General features: G+C 42.8%; 1 protein-coding gene across 1 annotated transcript; it reads left to right on the top strand.

Moving 5' to 3' along the window:
- The first annotated feature begins 892 nt into the window (after positions 1-892).
- On the top strand, positions 893-27,044 carry asap2b (ArfGAP with SH3 domain, ankyrin repeat and PH domain 2b). Its single transcript, XM_044049574.1, has 27 exons — positions 893-1,274; positions 11,434-11,506; positions 11,953-12,098; positions 12,177-12,251; positions 12,907-12,956; positions 13,629-13,758; positions 14,137-14,222; positions 14,312-14,387; positions 14,738-14,824; positions 14,925-15,028; positions 18,109-18,178; positions 19,364-19,451; positions 19,525-19,573; positions 19,672-19,838; positions 20,155-20,288; positions 20,370-20,464; positions 20,541-20,730; positions 20,810-20,895; positions 21,193-21,308; positions 21,389-21,456; positions 22,422-22,529; positions 22,611-22,950; positions 23,036-23,339; positions 24,921-24,964; positions 25,032-25,099; positions 25,193-25,312; positions 26,629-27,044. The coding sequence occupies exons 1-27, from the start codon at positions 1,140-1,142 to the stop codon at positions 26,701-26,703; spliced, it is 3,084 nt and encodes a 1,027-aa protein (XP_043905509.1). The 5' UTR covers positions 893-1,139; the 3' UTR covers positions 26,704-27,044.

Here is a 27,044-nt window from a genome sequence, read left to right as displayed (position 1 = left end):
GAAGTCGGTGCGATTTTAGCTGCGGGGACGCAGCTGGTCCTCTGCTGCCTCAGGTGGTCACCTTTGAAGTCACTGAGGCTCAATCTGAATAAAGGATTTCAAACACTTAAGAGAAAAAAATCAGACATTTGAACTTAGTGATGGAGGCAGCAGTGGATCAACAACTCCTGTGAGTAATGTTAAAATCACTGGTTTTCTATATGGGGTTTTGTGAGAGAGTGAGTGGTTTCTAAACTTCAGATTAAAGTCATAAAATTTGACTAAAATTCCACTCCACGGTTGAAATAAGAGCCAAAAATATTCTGGATAGGTGTCGCTGACTTCAACTCACGCAGAGTTCACACGACGACGGTCTTTTGTTCAGTGGCTAAATGGCTGTTCGTCCTCCTGTCTCCATTTTGTTTCACTGAGTGTGAGCCTGTGTCTCTCCAGCAGCAGGGGGGCGCATAACAACCCAGCCGTTGACTATCTGATACACACCAGGTGTTACCCTGAAAAGGTGTCAGGTGAGGCAAAATGTTCTAACTTTCCCCACAAAGTCCTCCACTTCCTTGGTGTATATGTTTTGGTCTCACAAAGATACACATTCAAGTACACACACGTATGATAGACACACACACAGACAGACATGCGCGCACACATACAGAAACACACAGATACACACACAAAGTCACAGACACACACATACAGAGACACACTAAACTATATCTTTAATGTATTTTTTATATGAATTAATTGCTTGTTTTTTAACGGTTTTATTGCAGTCTTAACGTTTATAAATTTTCAAATTAATGAAAAAGGTCTTTTTTTCCGTGACACTTCGAGTCTCTCTCTCTCTCTCTCTCTCTCTCTCTGACCCCGCCCTCCTCCGTGACCCCGCCCCCTCCTCTCCTCGGCTCCGTTTACTCAGGTGCAGCGGCTGCAGTGGGTGGACACGCGGGACCGTGACGGCTCAGTCACTGTGTTTCACTCCTGCAGTGGAGGAAAAACACACTCTTTTTTTTATTAAAGCTGGAGCGATGACGTCAGGATCGCGGTGACTGAGTGAGTGAGTCCAGGTGTGGCTGTCTGTGATTCTTACCTGTCCTCCTACCTGCTGCGGGACAGTGTGCGTGCGCGCGCGCGCGCTGGAGCCCAAGATGCCCACGATGCCGGAAGTAATCAGCGTCACGGAGTTCGTATCGGAGACTAATGAGGACTACAAAGCTCCGACCACGTCCAGCTTCACCACCCGGATGTTACATTGCAGGAACACGGTGTCAGTGCTGGAGGAGGTACACACACACACACACACACACACACACACACACACACACACACACAAACCCTTAAACCCTTAAACCAAAACCAGGTCTTTACCCTGAAAAAGGTGTCAGATTGTTAGCACCAGCCAAAATGTTCAAACTTTCCCAAAAAGTCCTCACTTCCTTGGTGTGTAAGTGTTTTGGTCCTCACAAAGATACTCAAGAAAACACACCCAACATGTCCCCTCAAAGACACGTTTGTATGGCGTTTGGAATTCATTCTGTCATTTTTCAGCTTCTTAAATGTGAATATTTTCTACTTTCTGTCATTTTTCAGCTTCTTAAACGTGAATATTTTCTACTTTATGTCATTTTTCAGCTTCTTAAATGTGAATATTTTCTACTTTCTGTCATTTTTCAGCTTCTTAAATGTGAATATTTTCTACTTTCTGTCATTTTTCAGCTTCTTAAATGTGAATATTTTCTACTTCTGTCATTTTTCCTTCTTAAATGTGAATATTTTCTACTTTCTGTCATTTTCAGCTTCTTAAATGTGAATATTTTCTACTCATTTCAGCTTCTTAAATGTGTCATTTTCAGCTTCTTAAAGAATTTTCTACTTCTGTCATTTTCAGCTTCTTAAATGTGAATATTTTCTACTTTCTGTCATTTTCAATATTTTCTACTTTCTGTCATTTTCAGCTTTTTAAATGTGAATATTTTTCTACTTTGTCATTTTTCAGCTTCTTAAATGTGAATATTTTCTACTTTCTGTCATTTTCTTAAATGTGAATATTTTCTACTTCATTTTCAGCTTAAATGTGAATATTTTTTAAATTTTGCTTTTTATATTTTCTACTTTCTGTCATTTTTCAGCTTCTTAAATGTGAATTTTTTACTTTCTGTCATTTTTCAGCTTCTTAAATGAATATTTTCTACTTTTGTCTTCAGCTTAAATGTGAATATTTTCTACTTTCTGTCATTTTTCAGCTTCTTAAATGTGAATATTTTCTACTTTCTGTCATTTTTCAGCTTCTTAAATGTGAATATTTTTACTTTCTGTCATTTTTCTTTCTTAAATGTGAATATTTCTTTCTGTCATTTTCAGCTTTTAAATGTGAATATTTTACTTTGTCATTTTTCAGGTGAATATTTTCTACTTTCTGTCATTTTCAGCTTCTTAAAGAATATTTTACTTTCTGTCATTTTTCAGCTTCTTAAATGTGAATATTTCTACTTTCTGTCATTTTTCAGCTTCTTAAATGTGAATATTTTTACTTCTGTCATTTTTCAGCTTCTTAAATGTGAATATTTTCTACTTTCTGTCATTTTTCAGCTTCTTACATGTGAATATTTTCTACTTTCTGTCATTTTTCAGCTTCCTACTTTCTGTCATTTTTCAGCTTCTTAAATGTGAATATTTTACTTTCTGTCATTTTTCAGCTTCTTAAATGTGAATATTTTCTACTTTCTGTCATTTTTCTGAATATTTTCTACTTTCTGTCATTTTTCAGCTTTCTATTTTTCTAATTTTCAGCAATTTTCTACTTTCTGTCATTTTTTCTTTGAATATTTCTACTTTCTGTCATTTTTCAGCTTCTTAAATGTGAATATTTTCTACTTTGTCATTTTCTAAATGTGAATATTTTCTACTTTCTGTCATTTTTCAGCTTCTTAAATGTGAATATTTTCTACTTTCTGTCATTTTTCAGCTTCTTAAATGTGAATATTTTATTTTTTCTAAATGTGAATATTTTACTTTCTGTCATTTTTCAGCTTCTTAAATGTGAATATTTTCTACTTTCTGTCATTTTTCAGTTTCTTAAATGAATATTTTCTACTCTCTCTAATTTTTCAGCTTCTTAAATGTGAATATTTTCTACTTTCTGTCATTTTTCAGCTTCTTAAATGTGAATATTTTCTACTTTCTGTCATTTTTTAGCTTTTAATTGTGAATATTTTCTACTTTCTGTCATTTTTCAGCTTCTTAAATGTGAATATTTTCTATGTCATTTTCATTAAATGTATATTTCTACTTTCTGTCATTTTTCAGCTTCTTAAATGTGAATATTTTCTACTTTCTGTCATTTTCAGCTTCTTAAATGTGAATATTTTCTAATTTTTTTTTAAATGTGAATATTTTTTCAGCTTCTTAAATGTGAATATTTTCTACTTTCTGTCATTTTTGCTTCATATTTTCAGTCATTTTCTTAAATGTGAATATTTTCTACTTTCTGTCATTTTCTTAAATGCATTTTTCTTAAATGTGAATATTTTCTACTTCTGTCAGCTTCTAAATGTGAATATTTTCTACTTTCTGTCATTTTCAGCTCTTAAATGTGAATATTTTCTACTTTCTGTCATTTTCAGCTTCTTAGCGTCAATATTTTCTGCTTTCTGTCATTTTCAATGTTATATTTTCTACTTTCTGTCACTTTCTGCTTCTTAAATGTGAATATTTTCTACTTTCTGTCATTTGTCAGCTTCTAAATGTGAATAGATTCTACCTTCTGTCATTTTTCAGCTTCTAAATGTGAATATTTTCTACTTTCTGTCATTTTTCAGCTTCTAAATGTGATATTCTTAGGTAATACGATTTCCGATCGGTCCCTGAAGTGTACACGAATGTGATTGGCACATGTGACGTGTGTTTTACTTCCTGTTTTACCGGTACCAGAGATGTGGACGGATATTCCCAAGAGTTGTGAATAAAAGTACAGTTAGCAGCACATCGTGTGTCGGCTCAACTTATTTTACACAGTACAGAACAAGACATGGTGTCAGAGTAAAAGGAAGAAAAGCTTCGCAACAAGATGGACGTCATCGGAGTTCCGTCACCTCGTATGGATTGGGATGCGAGTAACCTGCCCGAAGCATGGCGGAAATTTAAGTTCATGTTTTCTGGTCCGTTTAAGAAAAAAGGAGAGGACGAAAAATGCAGCTACCTTCTCATTTGGATCGGCGAAAGAGGCCGGGACATATATAACACATGGACATTTACAGACGACGAACGAAAGGTACTGAATACGTACTATGAGTCCTTTGAAGCATACGTCATGCCAAAATCAAACATCATATTTGCTCGTTATAAATTCCACGAAAAAGTCCAAGGAGCCAACAAGCCATTTGAACAGTTTTTGACGGATCTGAGACTGCTCGTGAAGGACTGTAATTATGCAAACAACAAGGAAATGGTGAGAGACCGTGTCGTGTTTGGGATCCAGTCACCTAAAGTAAGAGAAAAGCTACTGAGTGTGGGTTCCGATTTGACGTTGTCTAAAGCTATAGACATTGTCAGGTCTCATGACATGGCACAAGCACAGCTCAAAACTATAGCTAGCTGCAACAGCGGCCTGCACGAGCAGACTGTCCATGCTATCAATCGCCATTACTCAAGGAAGACCGCTTGGAAAACGCGCCAGGACAAGGCAACAGGAAATATGGAGAACACCTACAGACCTGATGGGTACAGAGAGCGTCATAAAACTTGTGGCTACTGCGGAAACAAGCCTCATGGAGCAAAAGACAGCTGTCCAGCAAAAGGTAAACAGTGCAAAATATGCAGCAAATGGAATCATTTTGCAAAAGTATGCCGCTCAAAGCAAAGCAAAGGAGTGCATACTGTAAGTGAAATTGACTCACTCAGCAAGACAGATAATGAAGACTTGTTTATTGATGCAGTAACACAAGGCAGCAGTAACCAAAGAGAAACTGAACAGGCATATGCAGATGTATTGGTTGGACCAAGTAAAACTACTGTCACCTTTAAGCTAGACACTGGAGCCTCAGCTAATGTCATTCCCAATAATGTTTTCCAAAGGCTTGGGATACAGGACACACTACAACCAACAACACGCCCTCTCTATGGCTATGGGGGTGAGAGGCTATCTGTCAGAGGAAAATGTAACATTAAATGCCAGTACAAAAACATTCATCTGACATTAAAGGTCCACATCGTTGACACACAAGCTCCTCCAGTGCTAGGATTAAAAGCCTGTTTGGACTTTGGACTCATTAAACTTATACTGTCTGTGCACAGCTCACCTGAGACATCGGTTATGGATGAGTTTGCTGATGTGTTCACAGGAATAGGACTGTTTCCTGGAGAGTGCACAATTCACATTAAACCCAATGCAGTACCCGTAGTTCACCCACCTAGGCACGTCCCTTTGGCCCTCCGTGACCGCCTCAAGGAGGAATTACAAAACATGGAAAAACAAGACATTATTGTGAAAGTCACTGAACCAACTGAATGGGTTAATTCAATGGTAGCAGCAGAAAAACCACGCACAGGAAAACTGAGAGTATGTCTTGATCCAAGGTACCTAAATAAAGTCATCAAACGCCCGCACTACCCCTTACCTACCCTTGAGGACACCACATCCAAATTGGCAGGAGCCTGTTTCTTCATTGTAATGGATGCAAGGTCAGGCTACTGGGCCATCAAGCGCTCAGATGAGTCCTCAAAGCTGACAACCTTCAACACTGTTTTTGGACGATACAGATTCCTTCGCTTACCTTTTGGATTGATCTCTGCTCAAGATGAGTTTCAGCGTAAAGTTGACGAGACTTATGAGGGTTTGCAGGGTGTTAGAGCAATAGTTGATGATATCCTCATCTATGGCAAGACTAAAGAAGAACATGATACCAACCTCCGTGCCATGTTGCAGCGCTCCAGGGAGCGAGGAGTTAAGCTCAACCCAGATAATAGTACAACCTGTGCCACGGAAGTCAGCTACTTTGGGCACAGAATCACCAAGGATGGAATCAAGCCTGATCCAGCTAAGATTGCAGCTGTGAGGGACATGGAGCCACCAAAAGACAAAGGTGAGCTGGAAACAATCCTTGGCATGATTAACTATTTGTCCAAATTTGCCCCTGGACTGTCTGATGTCAATGCACCCATGCGTCACCTGTTAAAAGATTCGAGTGAATTCAGATGGGATGCACAGCAGGAGGAAGCATTCGAAAAAATTAAAGAGCTGCTCACTCAGGAACCAGGTCCAGTGTTAAGATACTTTGACCCGAGCAAGGAACTCAGACTCCAAGTTGACGCATCAAAATATGGATTAGGGGCAGTATTGTTACAAGAAGGAAAGCCCATAGGCTATGCATCTAAGTCACTGACTGATTGTGAAGTCAATTATGCACAGATTGAGAAGGAGCGATATGCTATTCTGTTTGGATGCAAGCGTTTCCACCAGGTCGCCACATCACCGTGGAAAGTGACCATAAGCCACTTGAATCCATTTTGCGAAAACCACCTGCAGCAGCGCCTCCAAGGTTACAAAGAATGATGCTTCAGCTACAGAGGTATAACATCACCATCACTCACAGACCAGGCAAAGACATCCCTGTCGCAGACACTCTCTCCAGAAAGTCACTGCCTGATCAGGACACCAGCCTCAGTGAAGGTATGGACATGCAGGTGCACACTGTTTACAGCAACCTACCTGTCAGTGACACCAGACTTGAAGACATCAAGGCAGAGACTGGAAAGGATGCTCAACTCGTCTTGCTGAGAAAGACAATTAAGTCAGGATGGCCTGAGGAGAGGAAACTATGCCCTCAGAACATAGCAGAATATTGGAACCACCGGGACGAGCTCTCGCAGATGAATAACATCCTGTTCAAAGGGGAAAAAATCAATCATACCCAACTCACTGCGCACAGAGATGTTATCCCGTATCCATGCAGGTCACATTGGTATGGAAAAGTGCAAACAAAGAGCTTGTGACATCATCTTCTGGCCTGGGATGAACAAACAGATTGAGGAGTTAGTTGGGAAATGCCACATCTGTAATGAACATAAACCGTCAAACACTACAGAGCCAATGATAAGTCACAAGATCCCAGACAGGCCATGGCAAACAGTGGCTACTGACCTGTTCACTTGGAACAATAAGGATTATTTAGTCACAGTAGACTATTACAGCAGATACTTCGAGCTAGACAGATTACACAGCACCACATCTGCTGCTGTTATACATAAACTGAAATCTTCTTTTGCAAGACATAGGATACCAGAGACTGTTATATCAGACAATGGTCCACAGTACAGATGTAGAGAGTTTGAAGGTTTTGCCAACACATGGGGGTTCACACACATTATCTCCAGCCCACACTATCCTCAAAGTAATGGCTTAGCCGAGAAGTCTGTCTGTCTGGATAAGGATATGCTACTTTAATTTCAATATGTTTCAGCAAGGGTTTATTGCACATCCTTGAATGTTGTCAGTCATCTACCGCTTTATCCTCCACCAGAGGGTCGCGGGGGGTGCTGTGCCAATCTCAGCTACATAGGGCGATAGGCGGGGTACACCCTGGACAGTTCGCCAGTCCATCGCAGGGCCACACACAGCTAGAGACAAACAACCATTCACTCTCACACTCACTCATACGGTCAATTTAGAGTGTCCAATTCACCTAATCCCCACATTGCATGTTTTTGGACTGTGGGAGGAAGCCAGAGAACCCGGAGAGAACCCACGCACACACGGGGAGAACATGCAAACTCCATGCAGAAAGGTCCTTGTTCCAACCGGGGCTCGAACCCGGGTCTTCTCGCTGCAAGGCGAGAGTGCTAACCACTACACCACCGTGTGGCCCCTTGAATGTTGTGTTTCATATTTTTCTTCAAAGAAGGGGGATGTAATATTCTTAGGTTATACGATTTCCGATCGGTCCCTGAAGTGTAGACGAATGTGATTGGCACATGTGACGTGTGTTTTACTTCCTGTTTTACCGGTACCAGAGATGTGGACGGATATTCCCAAGAGTTGTGAATTAAAGTACAGTTAGCAGCACATCGTGTGTCGGCTCAACTTATTTGACACAGTACAGAACAAGACTACTTTCTGTTATTTTTCAGCTTCTTAAATGTGAATATTTTCTACTTTCTACCTTCTGTTTTGTGTTTGTGGACAAAAACACATTGTGGTTCATTTTCTGAACCAAACAGCGCATGGATTAATGGAGAAAATGAACGACAGATGTCCTGGGTCAGGCTTGCATTTGAACTGAGAACAGTACCGCCACGCGCCCCGATGACCATGCACGACGACATGGAGGACGTCCAGCAGCTCAAAAAGACAAAGTCAGTCTTTGCACGAGGACAGACTGTGGAGATTTGTCTCGGCTTCCATGATATTACACACATCGTTTTCTGTCGCCCAATCAGCTGACTGTTGTAGGTCTTAGCTGGGTATTACAGGCTCTGCTCTCTCATGGTTCCAGTCCTACCTGACTGATTGCAGTTTTTCCGTGCAGCTCTGTGAATTCACCTCTTCCTCAGCCCCTCTCTCCTCGGGGGTCCTCCAAGGCTCCATCCTAGGGCCGATACATTTCCTGCTTTATATATTACCACTAGAATCAATTTTCAAAAATCACAATCTTTCTTTTCATTGTTATGCTGACGACATTCAGATCTACCTACCTTTAACATCAACATCCACTGATTCCAGACAGACATTTCTTAACTGCATATACAATGTTCAATCTTGGATGAGCACACATTTCTTGAACTTGAACAAATCCAAGACTGATATCATAATGTTTGGATGTGGTCCATCAGATTTTCCTGCTGGCTTTTTAGGCCCCCTTACACCAAACATCTGGTTTTCAGTAAAAACTCTTGGTGTTATATTTGATGACAGGCTGAAATGTGATCGCCAGGTTAGTTATGTCGTGAAAAACTGCTTTTATCATTTAATGATTTTATTGAAAGTAAAGGGGTACATGCTATACAGAGATTTCAAGACTGTAATCCATGCTTTTATTAATTCACAAGTGGATTACTCCAACACACAAATCCTCATTAAAGACACATTATTGGACTGTGTTTATGTATTTTGTTATCTATTTCTTTTATTTACTGTAACTGCCGCTTTGCGTTTAATCTGTACAGCACTTTGGTCAACCCCGGTTGTTTTAAATGTGCTCTAGAAATAAAGTTTGAGTTGAGTTTGTTCATTATTTGTGTGAACAGTAAAGTGCGTCTGAAGCTGCAGCTGAATGTGTGTGTGTGTGTGTGTGTGGGTGGGTGTGTGTGTGTGTGTGTGTTTGTTAACAGTACAGTGGGTCTGGAGCTGCAGTTGAGTGTGTGTGTGTGTTTGTTAACAGTACAGTGGGTCTGGAGCTGCAGTTGAATGTGTTTGTGTGTGTGTTTGTTAACAGTACAGTGGGTCTGGAGCTGCAGTTGAATGTGTGTGTGTGTGTGTTTGTTAACAGTACAGTGGGTCTGGAGCTGCAGTTGAATGTGTGTGTGTGTGTGTGTGTGTGTGTGTTTGTTAACAGTAGAGTGGGTCTGGAGCTGCAGTTGAGTGTGTGTGTGTGTGTTTGTTAACAGTACAGTGGGTCTGGAGCTGCAGTTGAATGTGTGTGTGTGTGTGTTTGTTAACAGTACAGTGGGTCTGGAGCTGCAGTTGAATGTGTGTGTGTTTGTTGTGTGTGTGTGTGTTTGTTAACAGTACAGTGGGTCTGGAGCTGCAGTTGAATGTGTGTGTGTGTGTGTGTGTGTGTGTGTGTGTGTGTTTGTTAACAGTAGAGTGGGTCTGGAGCTGCAGTTGAATGTGTGTGTGTGTGTGTTTGTTAACAGTACAGTGGGTCTGGAGCTGCAGTTGAATGTGTGTGTGTTTGTTGTGTGTGTGTGTGTTTGTTAACAGTACAGTGGGTCTGGAGCTGCAGTTGAATGTGTGTGTGTGTGTGTTTGTTAACAGTAGAGTGGGTCTGGAGCTGCAGTTGAGTGTGTGTGTTTGTTAACAGTACAGTGGGTCTGGAGCTGCAGTTGAATGTGTTTGTCTCTCAGTCTGAGGAGGAAGTGGACGCTCTTCACTTCCTCCTCTGACTGCTGTTGCGACACCGTCAGTTACTGTGTTTGGTAACTGAGGACGGTTAGTGAGGAGGTCAAAGGTCAGAGTGAGTCAGCACCGTCATGTGATCACCAGGTCACACATTTTCAAAACAAAATACACTGTAACCATGACGACGTCACCCAAACAAAGTAACAATCAATGATCAGTTACATCAACACAGAAAATCAATCATTCCATTGACACACACATACACGGTGGTGCAGTGGCTAACGTGGTTGACTCGCCCATGGAATCACATGTCTGTCAGTCCTGGTGCATGCTGGGACATTCACTGCTAACACATGAGCCTGAGGCCACGATGAAGCCTCACCCGTCTGATCCTGTCCCAACACGACTGTCATTTTCTCTCACTCTTCTGTCCTCCTCTGTTCTCCTCCTTTTTTAGGTGTATTTAGAGTATTTCCAGTCTTTTTTACAGAGCATTTGCAGTGTATTTTAGTATTTACACAGATACGTAGATTATTGATAAGAGGTTTATAAATATTGATCTGATTTATATCCTGATGTAAAGTATATAATATATCGTGATGAGATTTTTTTCCCATGCTGCCCAGTCCTACAGTATCTATTAATTCTCACTAATTCATTACAAATAATCACTGACAGGAAACTCATAAAGATTTTTGTTAAGTCATAATTCTGCTGTGGTCACTCCTGACGCGTCCCCGTGTCCTGACGCGTCCTCACTTTCTCACCTGTCCACACAAAAAACAAAGAAGTTTAAAAAGAAACTGAAAAAACCTCAGCTGGTTCTGGGGTTTTTTAACATTCACTTCCTGATTGTATTTTAACTAAGACTAGAATGAAAAGGTCCTTTAAGACTGACTTCCAGTTTCACTCTGTCACTGGTTTTTATAGAATTCATATATTCATATTATCATTATTAGCATTAGTATAACAATCTGTGTCTCGTTGATAAACAATGAAGAACAATTAAAAATGTTGAAAAATGATTGAACAATAATAGAAAAACGATGAAAAATGTTGAAAAATGACAGAAAAACTATGGAAAAATGATGAAAAATGTTGAAAAACGATGAAAAATGTTGAAAAATGATAGAAAAGCGATGAAAAAAACGAAGAACACTATGAAAAATGATGAAAAATGAACTCTGACTGAGAAAAGAGTAAATCCCAGTTTGAACTTGCTGGTGTCAGCGAGTGACAGACACATGTGTACACGTGACTTCACTGATGATTTCAGAGAACCGTGGTTACACATGTGACATGTCTATGAGGTTCTAAACACTCGAGTGGGCGTGGCCATGTGCAGCATGGAGACCAGAACCAGGGCTGACTCTGTTTGTCCCCCTCAGGCTCTGGATGTCGACCGCACGGTTCTGACCAAGATCAAGAAGTCCGTGAAGGCCATCAACACATCTGGTCAGGGTAAGTGATGATGTCACTTCCTGTCTGTCAGGCAGGTGCAGACTCACCTCCACATTCCCAGCATGCCAAGCTCCTGTCCCAGCATGCCAAGGGAGGGAGGGACAGGTGTGTGTGTGTGTCTCTGTGAGTATTTACAGAGAATTTACAGAGTAAGTACACACACACACACACACACACACACACACACACTCACTCACTCTCACTCTCCCACACACACTGCTGCCTCCATCACTAAGTTCAAATGTCTTATTTTGTCACTTTGGCGCTTAAAATCCTGCGTTCAGATTGACGTCAGTGACACAAAGTGACCACACGAGGCAGCAAAGGACCAGCAGCTCCTGTGTCTCTGCAGCTAAAATCACTGATATTCTCTATGAGGTTTGGTGTGTGTGTGCACGTGTGTGGAACCTAAACACAAACTGGCGTCCACTTCCTGTGTGTTTCAGCTCACGTGGAGAATGAGGAGCAGTACGTCCAGTCCATGGAGAAGTTTGGGGACCACTGCGTCCGTAGAGAAGACGCCGAGGTCGGCTCCGCCTTCCTGAAGTTTGCCGTTTTCACCAAAGAGCTGGCGGCGCTTTTCAAAAACCTGGTGAGGACATGGCATGTGATTGGCCGCTAGCGGTCATGTGAGCGGGACCTGACCGGTGTTGACGTTGTGTGTTCACAGCTGCAGAACATGAACAACATCATCAGTTTCCCTCTGGACAGTCTGCTGAAGGGAGACCTGAAGGGAGTCAAAGGGGTTTGTCTTCCACGGTCGATCAGTGAGAACGTACTGAGCGTCCGACACTTCACCCTGGAACATCTCACCCACTCCTCATCTGAGTGAACTTACACCCACTGTTTATTTTACCACAGTGGCTGAAAAACACAGATAAAAAGCACAAGTTTGGCTTCATTTTTAGGGAAAGTCTACGGTACCTTAGGATTATCTTTGCCACATTATTTCGACCCTTAGTCTCAGCCTTATTTTATGGCTTTAAACTGAAGGTTGTGTTGTGAGTAAACCACTCATTGTCTTGTGCTTGTTCTAGTTCTTGTTCTTCTTCTAGTTCTAGTTCTTCTTCTTGTTCTAGTTCTTGTTTTTGTTCTAGTTCTTGTTCTTCTTGTTCTAGTTCTTGTTCTTCTTGTTCTAGTTCTTGTACTTCTTCTTCTTCTTGTTCTAGTTCTTGTTGTAGTTCTTGTTCGTAGTGAGTGGTTTACAAAAGTCTAACCGTGAGATAAAGACGTGAACGCGTTCTTAAAGATATCGGAGACTTCTCCTGAACTATCCCTTTAACTGCTAACAAATGTAAAAAGCTGTTTTTTCAGGTTCACAAGTCTTGTGTCTGTGTTTGATGCTCTGCTGTGATTGGTCGGGCAGTCTCCTAATTATGTCAAGTCTCCACCTCCTGCAGGACCTGAAGAAGCCGTTTGACAAAGCGTGGAAGGATTACGAGACCAAACTGTGAGGAAATGACAGTTTAACCAGCTCATTCATTCATTAATTCAGTCAGTCATTCATTCATTCAGTGGGTTTTCCTCCATTTGAAATGTTCACAGATTTAAGATTTCATTATTTTATAAGAGTAAAAGATAGATTATCAGTTCATGCTCTTGTTCTTCTAGTTCTTGTTCTTGCAGTTCTTGCTCTTCTAGTTCTTGCAGTTCTTGTTCTTCTTGCAGTTCTTGTTCTTCTAGTTCTTGTTCAGTTCTTACAGTTCTAGTTCTTGTTCTTGCAGTTCTTGTTCTTGCAGTTCTTGTTCTTCCTGTTCAGTTCTTGTTCTTGTTCTTCTTTGTTCTTGTTCTTCTAGTTCTTGTTCTTGCAGTTCTTGTTCTTCTTTCAGTTCTTGTTCTTCTTTGTTCTTGTTCTTGCAGTTCTTGCAGTTCTTGTTCTTGTTGTTGTTATTGTTCTCGTTCTTGCAGTTATTGCTCTTCGAGTTCTTGTTCTTCTTGTTCTTGTTCTTCTTGTTCTTGTTCTTCTTGTTCTTGTTTTTGCAGTTCTTGTTCTTGTTGTTCTTCTTGTTCTTCTAGTTCTTGTTCTTCTTCTACTGTTTCACGTCGAACAGAATCACATGTGGCATGTGTACGTTTAGCAACTCGGCGTGCTTACTTGACCCTTGACCTTTGACCTCGGCAGAGTGAAGCTGGAGAAGGAGAAGAGGGAACACGCCAAGCAGCACGGGATGATTCGCACAGAGTTCAGCGGCGGAGAAATCGCAGAGGAGATGGAGAAGGAGCGACGACTCTTTCAGCTGCAGATGTGTGAGGTGAGTTCAGAGGTCAGGCAGAGGTCACACAGAGGTCATCTTTCATTGTACATCTTTAAATCTGTCTCTTTAACAACTTTTAGTAAGAAAGAAAATGTTGAATGTAATTATTTCATGAAAAGTTATGTCGGTTTTTACAAATGTATGGAAGCTCATTAGTGCCCATTAGTGCTCATATTATCAACGTCAATTATTTTGAATTGATCAGTTTGGTTCATAAAATGCGTAAAAATATTGATCTAGAAAATATTCACATTTAAGAAGCTGAAAAATGGTCAATTATCAAAGTAGTTAATTAATTTAGTATTTTTGAATGGCTGAACTTCATTGATGCCAGGCGCTCTCTCTCTCTCTCTCTCTCTCTCTCTCTCTCCACAGTACCTGCTCAAAGTGAACGAGATCAAAGTGAAGAAAGGCGTGGACTTCCTGCAGAACCTGGTCAAGTATTACCACGCTCAGTGCAAGTGCGTCACACTAACGCGTCCGTGTTCGTCACCTGTGTTCTCGTCCAAACGCCGGCGCTTAAAAACCCTGACGTCGTCTCTGTCTTCAGTTTCTTCCAGGACGGACTGAAAGTTGTGGAGAGTCTGAAACCGTCTGTGGAGAAACTGGCTGCGGATCTGAGCACGGTGAGGACGCACAGGAAGACCACACCCCCTTCTCGTCACCGTAACCCTGAGAACATTTTTAGAAAATTCAAAAAGTGTCCAGGGCGTGACTCCGCCTCTCGCCCTGTGTCAGCTGAGATTGTCACAGCGTCCGCCTGTGGCCCTTGCGTGGCGGATAAAGCTTCTACCTTTAATTTTAAAATCTTACTGTGACGTTAAGTGAAGCGCATGATTGGCTTCTGGGAGGAGTAGGCGGGACATGTGTCCTACTCCGCCCACTATGATGTTACATTTGGAATGAATGGAAAATATCCCATGGCTGTTTAACCACCGTCTGTCTGTCTGTGTGTGTCTGTCTGTCTGTCTTTCAGATCAAACAGGGTCAGGATGGAGATAGGAAACAGCTGACTCAGCTTCGAGACATGCTGAAGACTTCACTGCAGTCTGAGCAGAAAGAGGTGAGGAAGGAATGGAGGGAGAAAGAAAGAAGGAACCCCTGCCCCCTTGGACTTGAGTTACAAGACGGCAGGGGTTAACACTGTGGTTGTGTCCTCACAGGACACCCAGGCGAAGCAGAGCGCCGGCTACAGTCTTCATCAGCTGCAGGGAAACAAGGCCCACGGCACCGAGTGCTCCGGAGTCCTCTACAAGAAGAGCGAAGGGTGAGTGAACTCCACGTCCCACAATGCCTCAGGGGTTGCACAGGAAATTATGTCACTGTTAAAGGCGTTAAAGATGGTTTACATTAACCGAGCTCAACCAGCAGAGGGCAGCGCTGTTATTCTGTGTAAGCTGTTTTTTCGTTGTCAAGAGGTTTGGACAGGAAGTCCTCATCGTTCACCTGTCCTGTCCTCATCATTCACCTGTAATAATAATAACAATAATAATAACAACAATAATAATACTAGATTTTATTTGTATTGCACTTTACATTTGAACAACAAATCTCAAAGTGCTACATTTTAAAAACAAGATAATAAAAGAAATAAATTAGCTGTATGCTTTTCTTAAAAGGAAGGTTTTGAGTTCTTTTTTAAAAGCATCCTCCGTCTGTGGAGCTCTGAGGTGGTCAGGAAGGGCATTCCACAGACAGGGAGCGGCAGCTTCGAAAGCTCTGTCGCCCATGGTCTTGAGCCGTGTCCTGGGTGCGAGCAGACGGTGCTGACCGGGTCCTGGCTGACGAGTGTGGTGTGAGGAGGTCAGTGAGATAAGTGGGGGCATCACCGTGCAGACAGTGGTGGGTGTGCAGGAGGACCTTGTACTCAATGCGGGCGGAGATAGGGAGCCAGTGAAGGGAGTGGAGGATGGGGGTGATGTGCTCGTACTTCCGCACCCTCATCAGGACCCTGGCAGCGCTGTTCTGAACATACTGGAGCTTTTTGAGGCTCCTGCCAGGGATCCAGATGAGGAGTAAGTTACAGTAGTCCAACCTGGAGGAGACAAAGGCATGGACGAGTTTCTCTGCAGCTGGAAGGGAAAGGAAGGGGCGGAGTTTGGAGATGTTACGGAGGTGAAAAAATTAGGTTTTGCAGATGTGGGTGACATGATTGTCGAAGGAGAGGTGGTGGTCAAATTTGACTCCTAGGTTGGTAACGGAGGGAGAGAGGGGAATGTTGTGGCCAAAAAGTGAAACTGAGGTTATGGGGGAAGAACGGAGTTGTTGAGGAGTACCGGTTTGGATGGCTTCTGTTTTTTGAGCCGTTCAGCTGCAGGAAGTTTTGACTCATCCATGGGTTTATCTCCTCCAGGCAGGAGCCGAGACGAGCAACAGTGGCAGAGGTGGACCCAGAGGGGGAGACCTTAAGGTAGAGTTGTGTGTCGTCAGCATAGCAGTGGAAATTAATTCCATGTCTGCTGACGACACACTCAAGGGGAAGCATGTAGATAGGGAAGAGGGTTGGACCGAGCACGGAGCCCTGGGGGACCCCACAGGTGACAGTGTGGGGGCGAGATTTAGCATCCCCCGAACCACGCGCTCGGCCCTGTCAGTGAGGTAGGAGCGGAACCAGTGAAGGGCAGTGTCAGAGAGGCCAATGAGGTGCTGGAGATGGTGGAGGAGGATGTTGTGGTCAATGGTGTCGAATGCAGCAGAGAGGTCGAGAAGAATGAGGAGGGATGTGGAGTCGGAGGACATTAGCAGATCACTGTTGACTCTGATGAGAGCTGTTTCTGTGCTGTGGGAAGGGCGGAAACCGGATTGGAATTTTTCATATAGGTAATTTGAGATGGTTATGAAGCTGGATGGAAACAACTTTCTCTAGGATTTTGGAAATGAATGGGAGATTTGAAATGGGTCTGTAATTTGACAGAGGGATTGGGTCTAAGGTTGTTTTTTTTGAGTAGAGGTTTTATCAAAGCTGTTTTGAGGGAGGGAGGAACGTTGGCTGTTTGGAGAGATAGATTTATGATTTTTGTTATGAGAGGGGTAATGGATTGGTTGTGTGTTTTGAGCAGAGGAGAAGGGAGGGTATCAAGGGAGCAGGTGGATGGTTTGGATCTGCGGATGATCTTTTCGACCTCCTGCTGTGTTGTGGGGATGAAATGTGAGAAATGTTGTGTGCTGAAAATTGCTGGGATGTCTTGGACTATGGGACTATGTGTTTGTATGATAGATGAGCGGATATTGTTAATTTTGGAGGTGAAAAATTCAAGGAACTTGTTGTAGTTACTGTCTGTATGAGTGTAGTATGGAGTGATCTGAGGTTTGAGAATGTGATTTACTGTAGAGAAGAGCTGCTTGGAGATACCTGGGTTATTGTTGATGATTGTGGAATAGTGTTCTGACCTGGACACGGAAAGGGCTTTAGTGTAAGATCTTTGATGTTCCCGGTAGGCCAACTTATGCACCGTCAGGCCAGATGTTACGCTGGCCCGCTCCAGGACACGGCCTGACCTTTTCATCTGCCTCAGCTCCTTTGTGTACCATGGGGCAGACCGGGAGAAGTAGATTGTCCATTTTTTGTCCAGGATGGAGGACAGACTGTTGTTGTAGAAATCCACGAGGTTGGAGACTGAGGAGGATGTAGGTGGGAGAAGAAGATGGAGATGATGACTGAAAGAGGGGGAATCGATGTTTTTTAGGTTCCTGAAAGTTATTGTACGTTTTGGTTTTGTGTATGGAGATGGTAGGGGGAGTTTCTGCCTGATGGTCAGACACACCAGTGTCATATACATGGACTGTGAGGGAGTCGTGATAACTAGGTCCAGGGTATGGCCTTTATTGTGGGTGGAGACATTGACATGTTGGGTGAGGTTGAGGCAGTCCAGTACTTCTTTGAATTCTGTGGCTAGTCGATTGGAGGGAGAGTCCATATGAATATTAAAATCACCAATAACCAAAATGTTTTTGTAGGATGTGCAGAGTGTAATAAATGTTGGTTGGGGTTTTGGAGGACGATAAATAACAGCTATTGTTACATTAAGAGGGTGTTTGCATTTGAGTACCAGATTTTCAAAGGAACAGAAATTTGGGGCAGACAAAAGGCTCAATTCAATGTCACTGTGGTGTAAAACAGCGAGGCCACCAGCAAAGCCTGTACAACTTTCCTCATCGTTCACCTGTCCTCATCATTCACCTGTCCTGTCCTCATTGTTCACCTGTCCTCATCGTCACCTGTCCTCATCGCTTACCTGTCCTGTCATCTTTCATCTGTCCTCATCATTCACCTGTCCTCGTCGTTCTCCTGTCCTGTCCTCATCGTTCACCTGTCGTTCATATTTTGTGTGTGCGCGCCCCCCACAGGCTGAGGAAGGTGTGGCAGAAGAGGAAGTGCTCGGTGAGGAACGGTTTCCTGACCATCTGTCACGGCACGGTAAGACGCCAGATCCTCTTCTCTTATTGGTCGTTGTGCATGCCGAGCTCCCACCCTCCTGTCTGCACGTCCAATCAGAAGTCTAGTTATAGGTTTGCAGTCTTTTCTTAAATTTAGCCTCTTATTTTTTTTCCTCTTTCTTTTTTGTTCCTTCTGTCTTTTTATTTTTAAGTTTTTGCACGAAGAGTCAAACGGCCAATCAGGACAGAGCAAGAAGCAGAGGAGGAGAAAGAGCAGGAGGAGGCGGAGCATAAGGAAAAGGATGAAAGAAAGAAGGGTGGGAGGAGACATGGTTTTAAGAAACAGGGCGGGGTCACTCACTTAGTCGTGACTCATGAACCGGCGTTTGCGACGTGTGAAGATTCAAACACAACAGTTGCTAGGCAACGACAAACGTTGCCTGTGACAAATGAAACTAAAAAACACACTGACACAGGCTCCACCCTTTTGCACAGGCTCCACCATTTCACAACCCCAGAGAAAATGCTACTATTGCTGCATGCTAACCAGGGATAGTCTAGCTAATAATGCTACTGCAACTGCTAATGCTGTTGCTACCATTGGTAAATTGCTGATTCTACTGCTAATATTGCATTTAGTACTGCTGTTGCTACTGCTAATGCTGCATCCTAACCACTTAGCTCTAGCCTAGCCACAGCTAGTTCTAGCTAGCTGCCAGTGGTGGCAGAGAAAAAGGACACAAAGCAAATTAAAATTTCCCAATACAAATACACATTAAAAACAAGATTACAGATTATATCACACAGTAGATTATTAATCTTAATCCCAGATTTTAAAAACTGTGAGGTGTCATTTGTAATAACAGCCTAACAGTTAGCGCAGGTTAGCCCGTTAGCATAACTGGGCCAGAAGTCAATTAGTTTGTTCAAACGTCTGCTTGAGATCAACTATGACATTTGTGCTAATGGCTAACTGTCGTGTCAAGTGCACACAAGCTACACGATCACTTCCTGTCTGAGAGTAAAAGCGCTGAGACTTCTGTGGCGACCTGTGACCTCAGAATCTTACAATTCGTAGGAGACAAATCTTAATACTGAATTGCATTTAGCGCCCCCTGCTGGGCCATTTGTCTGCGCCCCTCTTTATAAGTGTTTTGTGTCTTTGTGAGGACACACGTGTGTCCTCTCCGCTGCTTCACGTGTGTCCCTGCTCCTCGTCTCATAGGCCAACAGACCTCCTGCCAAACTCAACCTGCTCACCTGTCAGGTGAAGAGGAACCCGGACGAGAAGAAGAGCTTCGACCTGTTCTCGCGTATGTCACATGACATCACACGTCCCTTTCTGTCTCGCGTGTGCGACGTCTCATGTCCGCTTTCCTTCCTCAGACGACAGAACCTACCACTTTCAAGCCGAGGACGAGGCCGAGTGTCAGGTGTAAGTAGCTTTAAGTCGGACGCTCGGGTGTCGCTGAGTGTGTGTCTGTGTGTGTCAGTGATATGTTACTGTGTGTGTGTGTGTGTGTGTGTGTGTAGCTGGGTGTCAGTACTGCAGAACAGTAAAGAGGAGGCTCTGAACAAAGCCTTTAAAGGAGACCAGGACGAAGGCGAGAACAACATCGTCCAGGAGTTAACCAAAGCCATCGTAGGAGAGGTGAAGAGGATGAGCGGCAACGATGGCTGCTGTGACTGTGGAGCCCAAGGTTAGCTAATGATGCTAATGCTGTTCATACTGCTAATGATGCTAATGCTGTTCATACTGCTAATGATGCTAATGCTGTTCATACTGCTAATACTGCTGTAGCTGCTATGCTAATACTGCAAATGATTCTAATACTGAAAGTAATGTTACTGTTGACACTGCTAATAATGCTACTGCTAATACTGCTAATGCTGCCAGGACAGCTGTGAAGAGGAAGGTTTGCTAAATGCTAATACTCTAACTTCTGAGGCAGTAAAAACCAACACAAATGTTTCTGTAAAACACCAAAAAAATATAAGACACTCCCCCTCCCTCAGGCCCCACGTGGCTGTCCACCAACCTTGGTGTGTTGATCTGCATCGAGTGTTCAGGGATCCACAGAGAGATGGGGGTCCACTACTCCAGGATCCAGAGTCTGGACCTGGATGTCCTGGGAACCTCGGAGCTGCTGGTGAGTCTCCACCCCATCGGTTGCATGAGTGATGAGAACCGAGAAGCGCTGGCTCACGAATCCCCCGATGTTGTGTTTCAGTTGGCGAAGAACGTCGGCAACGCCAGCTTCAACGAGATCATGGAGGCAGATCTGACGACGCAGAACGTCACCAAACCGGAGCCGAGCAGCGACATGTGAGTGACACGGGGTGACGCAGACTGAAAATGAGGCGACGAGCTGACCGTGTCTGTGTGCTGTGCTCCTCTCCAGGCAGGTGAGGAAGGACTACATCACGGCCAAGTACACGGAGAAGCGCTTTGCCCAGCAGCTGTGTCCCGACGCCGCGTCCAGGCTGCAGGCGCTGTACCAGGCCGTCAGGAACCGAGACATCCTGGCCCTGATCCAGGTCTACGCTGAGGGCGTGGACCTGATGGAGTCCATCCCACAGTCGAGCGAACATGTACGACGGCACTGACGCACGGTCGCCTGACGACGACGGCCACTTCCTGTCTGACCAGGTGTGTTTTGTTCCCCGTCAGGAACCTGGAGAGACGGTGCTCCACCTGGCTGTGCGCATGGTCGACAGGAACTCGCTCCACATCGTGGACTTCCTGGCACAGAACAGGTAACCACGATATCTACGTCACATGATAACGACGTATCTCACTGTGAGACGGACTTTTCCAACAGGAAACTGATGTTTTTTAAACCGCTCACTCTCCCACACCAAAGCCCACAGAGAAAACCAGTGTTTATAGCTGTTGGTCCTCTGCTGCCTCGTGTGGTCACTGTGTGTGACTGAGGTCAATCTGAACAGAGGATTTTTAACACTGAAGAGACAAAATAAGACATTTGGACTTAGTGATGGAGTCAGCAGTGTGTGTGTGTGTCACATGAAACACTGACCTGTGTTGTGTTTCAGTGGGAACCTGGACAAGCAGACGATTAAAGGCAGCACGGCGCTGCACTACTGCTGCCTGACCGACAACAGAGAGTGTCTGAAGCTGCTGCTGAGAGGACGAGCGTCCGTGTCCATCAGTAAGAGGACAAACGCGTCCACTGAAGCTTTTCACGCTCGGCGACTGCAGTCAACGTCTTTTCTTTATTTGTCTCCACAGCAAACGAGGCAGGCGAGACACCGCTGGACATCGCCAAGCGTCTGCGACACGTAGAGTGCGAAGAGCTGGTGAGAAGGCGGCCATTTTGTCTCTTTGTGCTTGTTTTGTGTCTCTTGTGCTTGTTTTGTGTTTCTTTGTCGTTGTTTTGTCTCTTGTGGTTGTTTTGCGTCTCTTTCTTGTTGTTTTGTGTCTCTTGTGCTTGTTTTGTGTCTCTTTTGTCCTTGTTTTGTGTCTCTTTTGTGCTTGTGCCTCTTTTGTGCTTGTTTTGTGTCTCTTTCTCGTTGTTTTGTCTCTTGTGGTTGTTTTGCGTCTCTTTCTTGTTGTTTTGTGTCTCTTGTGCTTGTTTTGTGTCTTTTGTCCTTGTTTTGTCTCTTGTGCTTGTTTTGTGTCTCTTGTGCTTGTTTGTGTCTCTTTGTCCTTGTTTTGTGCTTGTTTTATGTCTCTTTCTCGCTTTCTTGTTGTTGTTTTATGCCTCTTTCTTGTTGCTTTTGTGTCTCTCTGTCCTTGTTTTGTGCTTGTTTTGTGTCTCTTTGTGCTTGTTTTTTGTGTCTCTTTGTGCTTGTTTTGTTGTGCTTGTTTTGTGTCTCTTTCTCGTTGTTTTGTGCTTGTTTTGTGTCTTTTGTGCTTGTTTTGTGTCTCTTTGTGCTTGTTTTGTGTCTCTTTGTGCTTGTTTTGTGTCTTGTGCTTGTTTTGTGTCTCTTGTGCTTTTGTGCTTGTGTCTCTTTGTGCTTGTTTTGTGTCTCTTTGTGCTTGTTTTGTGTCTTTGTTTTGTGTCTCTTTGTGCTTGTTTTGTGTGCTTGTTTTGTGTCTCTTTGTGCTTGTTTTGTGTCTTGTGCTTGTTTTGTGTCTCTTTTGTGTGTGTTGTTTTGTGTCTCTTTGTGCTTGTTTTGTGTCTCTTTGTGCTTGTTTGTCTTTTGTGCTTGTTTTGTGTCTCTTTGTGTGCCTCTTTGTGCTTGTTTTGTGTCTCTTGTTGTTGTTTTGTGTCTCTTTGTGCTTGTTTTGTGTGTCTCTGACCAGCGTTGTGGTCTCTCAGCTGACTCAGGCTCAAACAGGAAAGTTCAATGTCCACGTTCACGTCGAGTACGAGTGGCGTCTTCAGAACGAGGACTTGGACGAGAGTGAGGACGAGATGGAGGACAAGGTGAGCAGCTGTTAATGATGAAATCAAACGCGGTGTGTGTGAATGTCCAGGTCAGACGGTAACGGACTCTTCTTCGCGCAGCCCATCCCTAACCGCCGTGACGAGCGTCCTGTCAGCTGCTTCGTGTCAGGCTCCTCCCCCATGCAGCCCAACATGGCGGCGTTGGCGCGGGACGCCGCCTCCCTGGCACGGGACAAACAGAGGCCACCGGTCGCCAGCACCATCATCAGCAACGAGACCTACGGGACCATGTTGGACATCAACCTGCTGCCGACCGGACCGACGCCCCCACTGCCTCCCCGAGGACCACACAGAGGATCAGGTCATGGTAAACCTGTCGCCATGGAAACTGTAGGAAGACAGCGGTCGTCGTCAGACCCGCACATCCCTCAAACCCCTGAGAGGAACTCATCCATGTACGGTGAGTGTAGTGCCCCTGTGTGGCCGTTTTGTCTTAAAATCTGTGTTTACTTCAAATTTTAATCAAAGACCCCCACACCTCCCAGTGCTCCCAGCTGCTCCTCCCCCTCCTCCTCCTCCTCTTCCTCCTGTAGGAAACAGGAAGTCCATTCTGTCTGAGACCAAATCCGGGTCAGCCCGGAACACGCCCCTCCCTCCTCTGCCTCCTCCGCCGGCTCTGGGACTCCCCTCTGTCCCCCCAGTCCCATCACCACCTTCTATACCAGCACCACCCCACTACAAGGCTCCACCCCTGCCTCCACCTGTCCCCGTCCACCAGAGCAGCAGAACACCAGGACCTCCAGGACCCAAGTCTCCCAAATCTCCTACGTCACCCAAATCACCCACTGGGTAAGTACTGGTTTTTATGGTTTGATACTGGACTGTACTGGTCTGTAGTGGACTAAATTAGTCCATACTGGTCTATAGTGGACTATACTGGTCTGTAGTGGACTAAATTGGTCCATACTGGTCTATAGTGGACTATACTGGTCTGTAGTGGACTATACTGGTCCATACTGGTCTATAGTGGACTATACTGGTCTGTAGTTCTGACAGAGCCACAGCTCCACTGAACCATCTATTCCTTTAACACTGAGCAGTGATGACTTTATCAACGTCTTTGTGAATAAAATAACATCAATTAGAGAAAAAATGGATCATCTCCTCCCTCATATTGGGACTGACTCATCTTCTAGCACAAGAGCTTTAGAAGCACCAGGTGCACAGTTAGACAGTTTCTCCCCTATAGATCTCCCTGAGTTAACATCATTAGTTTCATCATCTAAGCCATCAACCTGTCAGTTAGATCCTATCCCCACCAAACTGTTTAAAGATGTGTTTCCTTTAATTAACAACTCTATATTAACTCAAATTAATCTATCCTTATTAACTAGATATGTTCCCCAAACGTTTAAAGTAGCAGTTATTAAACCCCTTCTAAAAAAAGCGACCCTTGACCCAGATATTTTAGCTAATTACCGACCTATATCTAATCTTCCCTTTGTCTCTAAAATCTTAGAAAAGGCTGTTGCCAATCAATTATGTGAATATCTGCGCATTAATGGCCTGTTTGAAGATTTTCAGTCAGGTTTTAGATTAAACCATAGCACAGAAACAGCACTAGTTAAAGTTAGTAACTCAGATAATGGTCTAGTTTCTTTACTTGTCCTGTTAGATCTTAGTGCTGCATTTGACACCATTGATCATGATATTCTACTGCAGAGATTGGAGCAGACTCTTGGTATCACAGGTGCTGCCCTCTGCTGGTTTAAATCATACTTATCTGATAGATTCCAGTTTGTTCACGTTAATGATAAAGCCTCACTACAAACAAAAGTTAATTGTGGAGTTCCACAAGGCTCAGTGCTTGGGCCTATACTTTTTACCTTATATATGCTTCCTCTAGGGAACATTATTAGGAAGCACAACATACACTTTCATTGTTATGCAGATGACACACAGCTATATCTATCAATGAGGCCGGATGAAATAAATCAGGTTGTTCAACTCCAGGAATGTCTCAGAGACATTAAGTCCTGGATGACCTGTAACTTTCTACTTTTAAACTTTTATACTCGGCCCTAAACACCTCAGAGAAAAACTTTCTGATCACATTGTCACTTTAGATGACATCACCATGGCTTCCAGTTCCACTGTGAGGAACCTTGGAGTTACTTTTGACCAGGAAATGTCTTTTGATTCACACATAAAACTCATTTCCAGAACAGCCTCCTTCCACCTGCGGAACATTATGAAAATTGCTCTCCTTGATTTTGTCTGTGTAGAGACCTGAGATCATGTATGTTATGATTTGGCGCTATACAAATAAAATTTAATTGAATTGTAGTGGACTATACTGGTCTGTAGTGGACTATATTGGTCTCATGTGAACCACATGATGGAAACAAGTTATATTTTTCCTGCTTTCAGATCAGTGAAACGTCCTCCACAGAGACCTTCAGTGAGGGACAGAGGTACACGCGCGCACACACACACGCACACACGCACACACTCTGCATGCTGACGTTTGTTTCTCTGCAGTCTCCTCTCAGTCCAGATCTCCTCAGAGTCCAAATCCTCCCACACCCAAACCCAGAACCACCTTCTCTGTAAGTCACACAACATAAGGTCAGAGGTCAACATAAAGAAACCTCTGCTGAGCTGAGATGTGTGTGTGTGTGTGTGTGTGTGTGTGTGTGTAGAAGCAGAAGCCTCAGAGAGTGAAGGCCATCTACAACTGCAAAGCTGATCATCCTGACGAGCTGACCTTTGTGGAGGGGGAGGTGATCGTGGTGGAGGGGGAGGAGGACGGGGAGTGGTGGGTGAGTGACACACTTCATCCTGTGCTACCACCGAAAACCTTTCATAATGAATGAAACTGTAAGATGGGAAATATACTGTATATGTCACATCTACAGTATATGTGTGTATATGTATATATACAGTATATGTGTGTGTATATGTATATATAATGTATATGTGTATTTTTACATATATACTGTATATATGTGTATATATACAGTATATGTGTATATATATACACATATACTGTGTATATATACACATATATACTGTATATGTCACATATACAGTATATATGTGTATATATACAGTATATGTGTATATATATACACATATACAGTATATATGTGTATATATACAGTATATGTGTGTATATGTATATATAATGTATATGTGTATTTTTACATATATACTGTATATATGTGTATATGTATACACATATACAGTATATGTGTGTATATATATACACATATATACTGTATATATGTGTATATGTATACTGTATATATGTGTATATGTATACACATATACAGTATATGTGTGTATATATATACACATATATACTGTATATATGTGTATATGTATACACATATACAGTATATATGTGTATATATACAGTATATGTGTATATATATACACATATACTGTATATATACACATATATACTGTATATGTCACATATACAGTATATGTGTGTATATGTATATATACAGTATATGTGTGTGTATATGTATATATAATGTATATGTGTATTTTTACATATATACTGTATATATGTGTATATATACAGTATATGTGTATATATATACACATATACTGTGTATATATACACATATATACTGTATATGTCACATATACAGTATATATGTGTATATATACAGTATATGTGTGTGTATATGTATATATAATGTATATGTGTATTTTTACATATATACTGTATATATGTGTATATATACAGTATATGTGTATATATATACACATATACAGCATATATGTGTATATATACAGTATATGTGTGTATATGTATATATAATGTATATGTGTATTTTTACATATATACTGTATATATGTGTATATGTATACACATATACAGTATATGTGTGTATATATATACACATACAGTAAATACAGTAAAACAGTCAGATTTGAATAGCAATGACATTACATAGCACGCTACTGCTGAGGCCACGCCCCTTACATGTACATGTCACATGACATCACAGACGATTTCTTTTTATATATACATTTAGTCCAAGGACTAGATATTCGATCTCTGCTTCTGCCCCCTGCTGGAGGCCACGCCCCCTCCTCTGTCTGAGGATGTGTTCTGTTTCAGATCGGCCACGTTGAAGGAGAGCCGACCAGACGAGGAGTGTTTCCTGTCACTTTTGTCCACTTCATCACCGAGTGACGGTGACGGCGCCGGCAAGCAGAGTCCACTTCCTGTCCCTGTCGTTGTCGCCGTTGTCTTTGATCTGAGCAAACAAACAAACAGGATTTGTTCCTCTTTTAAACGTTGAGAGCTGACGCATGTCATTTTATTTTGTAATATTTTGTGTTTTATTTTTGATTTTTAGTAATAAAAAATGTTTAAATCTCTCGGTTTCTACAGAACATTTCAGGATAAATTTATAAAAATGTGTTTAAGAGTCTGAAAGTGGACAAAAGTATGTGGACAGTCTGTAAAAGTCTGATGGTCCAGGTTCATTTTCATTTACTCTCATGTTATTATAATAAACTTTAATAACGCTG

The sequence above is a fragment of the Solea senegalensis genome, linkage group LG17, assembly GCF_019176455.1.
Source record: "Solea senegalensis isolate Sse05_10M linkage group LG17, IFAPA_SoseM_1, whole genome shotgun sequence".
In the NCBI taxonomy this organism is placed as follows: domain Eukaryota; kingdom Metazoa; phylum Chordata; class Actinopteri; order Pleuronectiformes; family Soleidae; genus Solea; species Solea senegalensis.
Note: the sequence above shows the minus strand (reverse complement) of the source record. Positions and strands in the feature narration are given on the sequence as shown.

Bases quoted from the DNA above. Each gene is read 5' to 3' on its own strand.
- asap2b (XM_044049574.1), top strand. From the start codon at position 1,140: ATGCCCACGATGCCGGAAGTAATCAGCGTCACGGAGTTCGTATCGGAG. The intron at 1,275-11,433 runs GTACACACACAC...TGTCCCCCTCAG, and splicing joins CGGTGTCAGTGCTGGAGGAG to GCTCTGGATGTCGACCGCAC. The intron at 15,029-18,108 runs GTGAGTGAACTC...CGCCCCCCACAG, and splicing joins CTCTACAAGAAGAGCGAAGG to GCTGAGGAAGGTGTGGCAGA.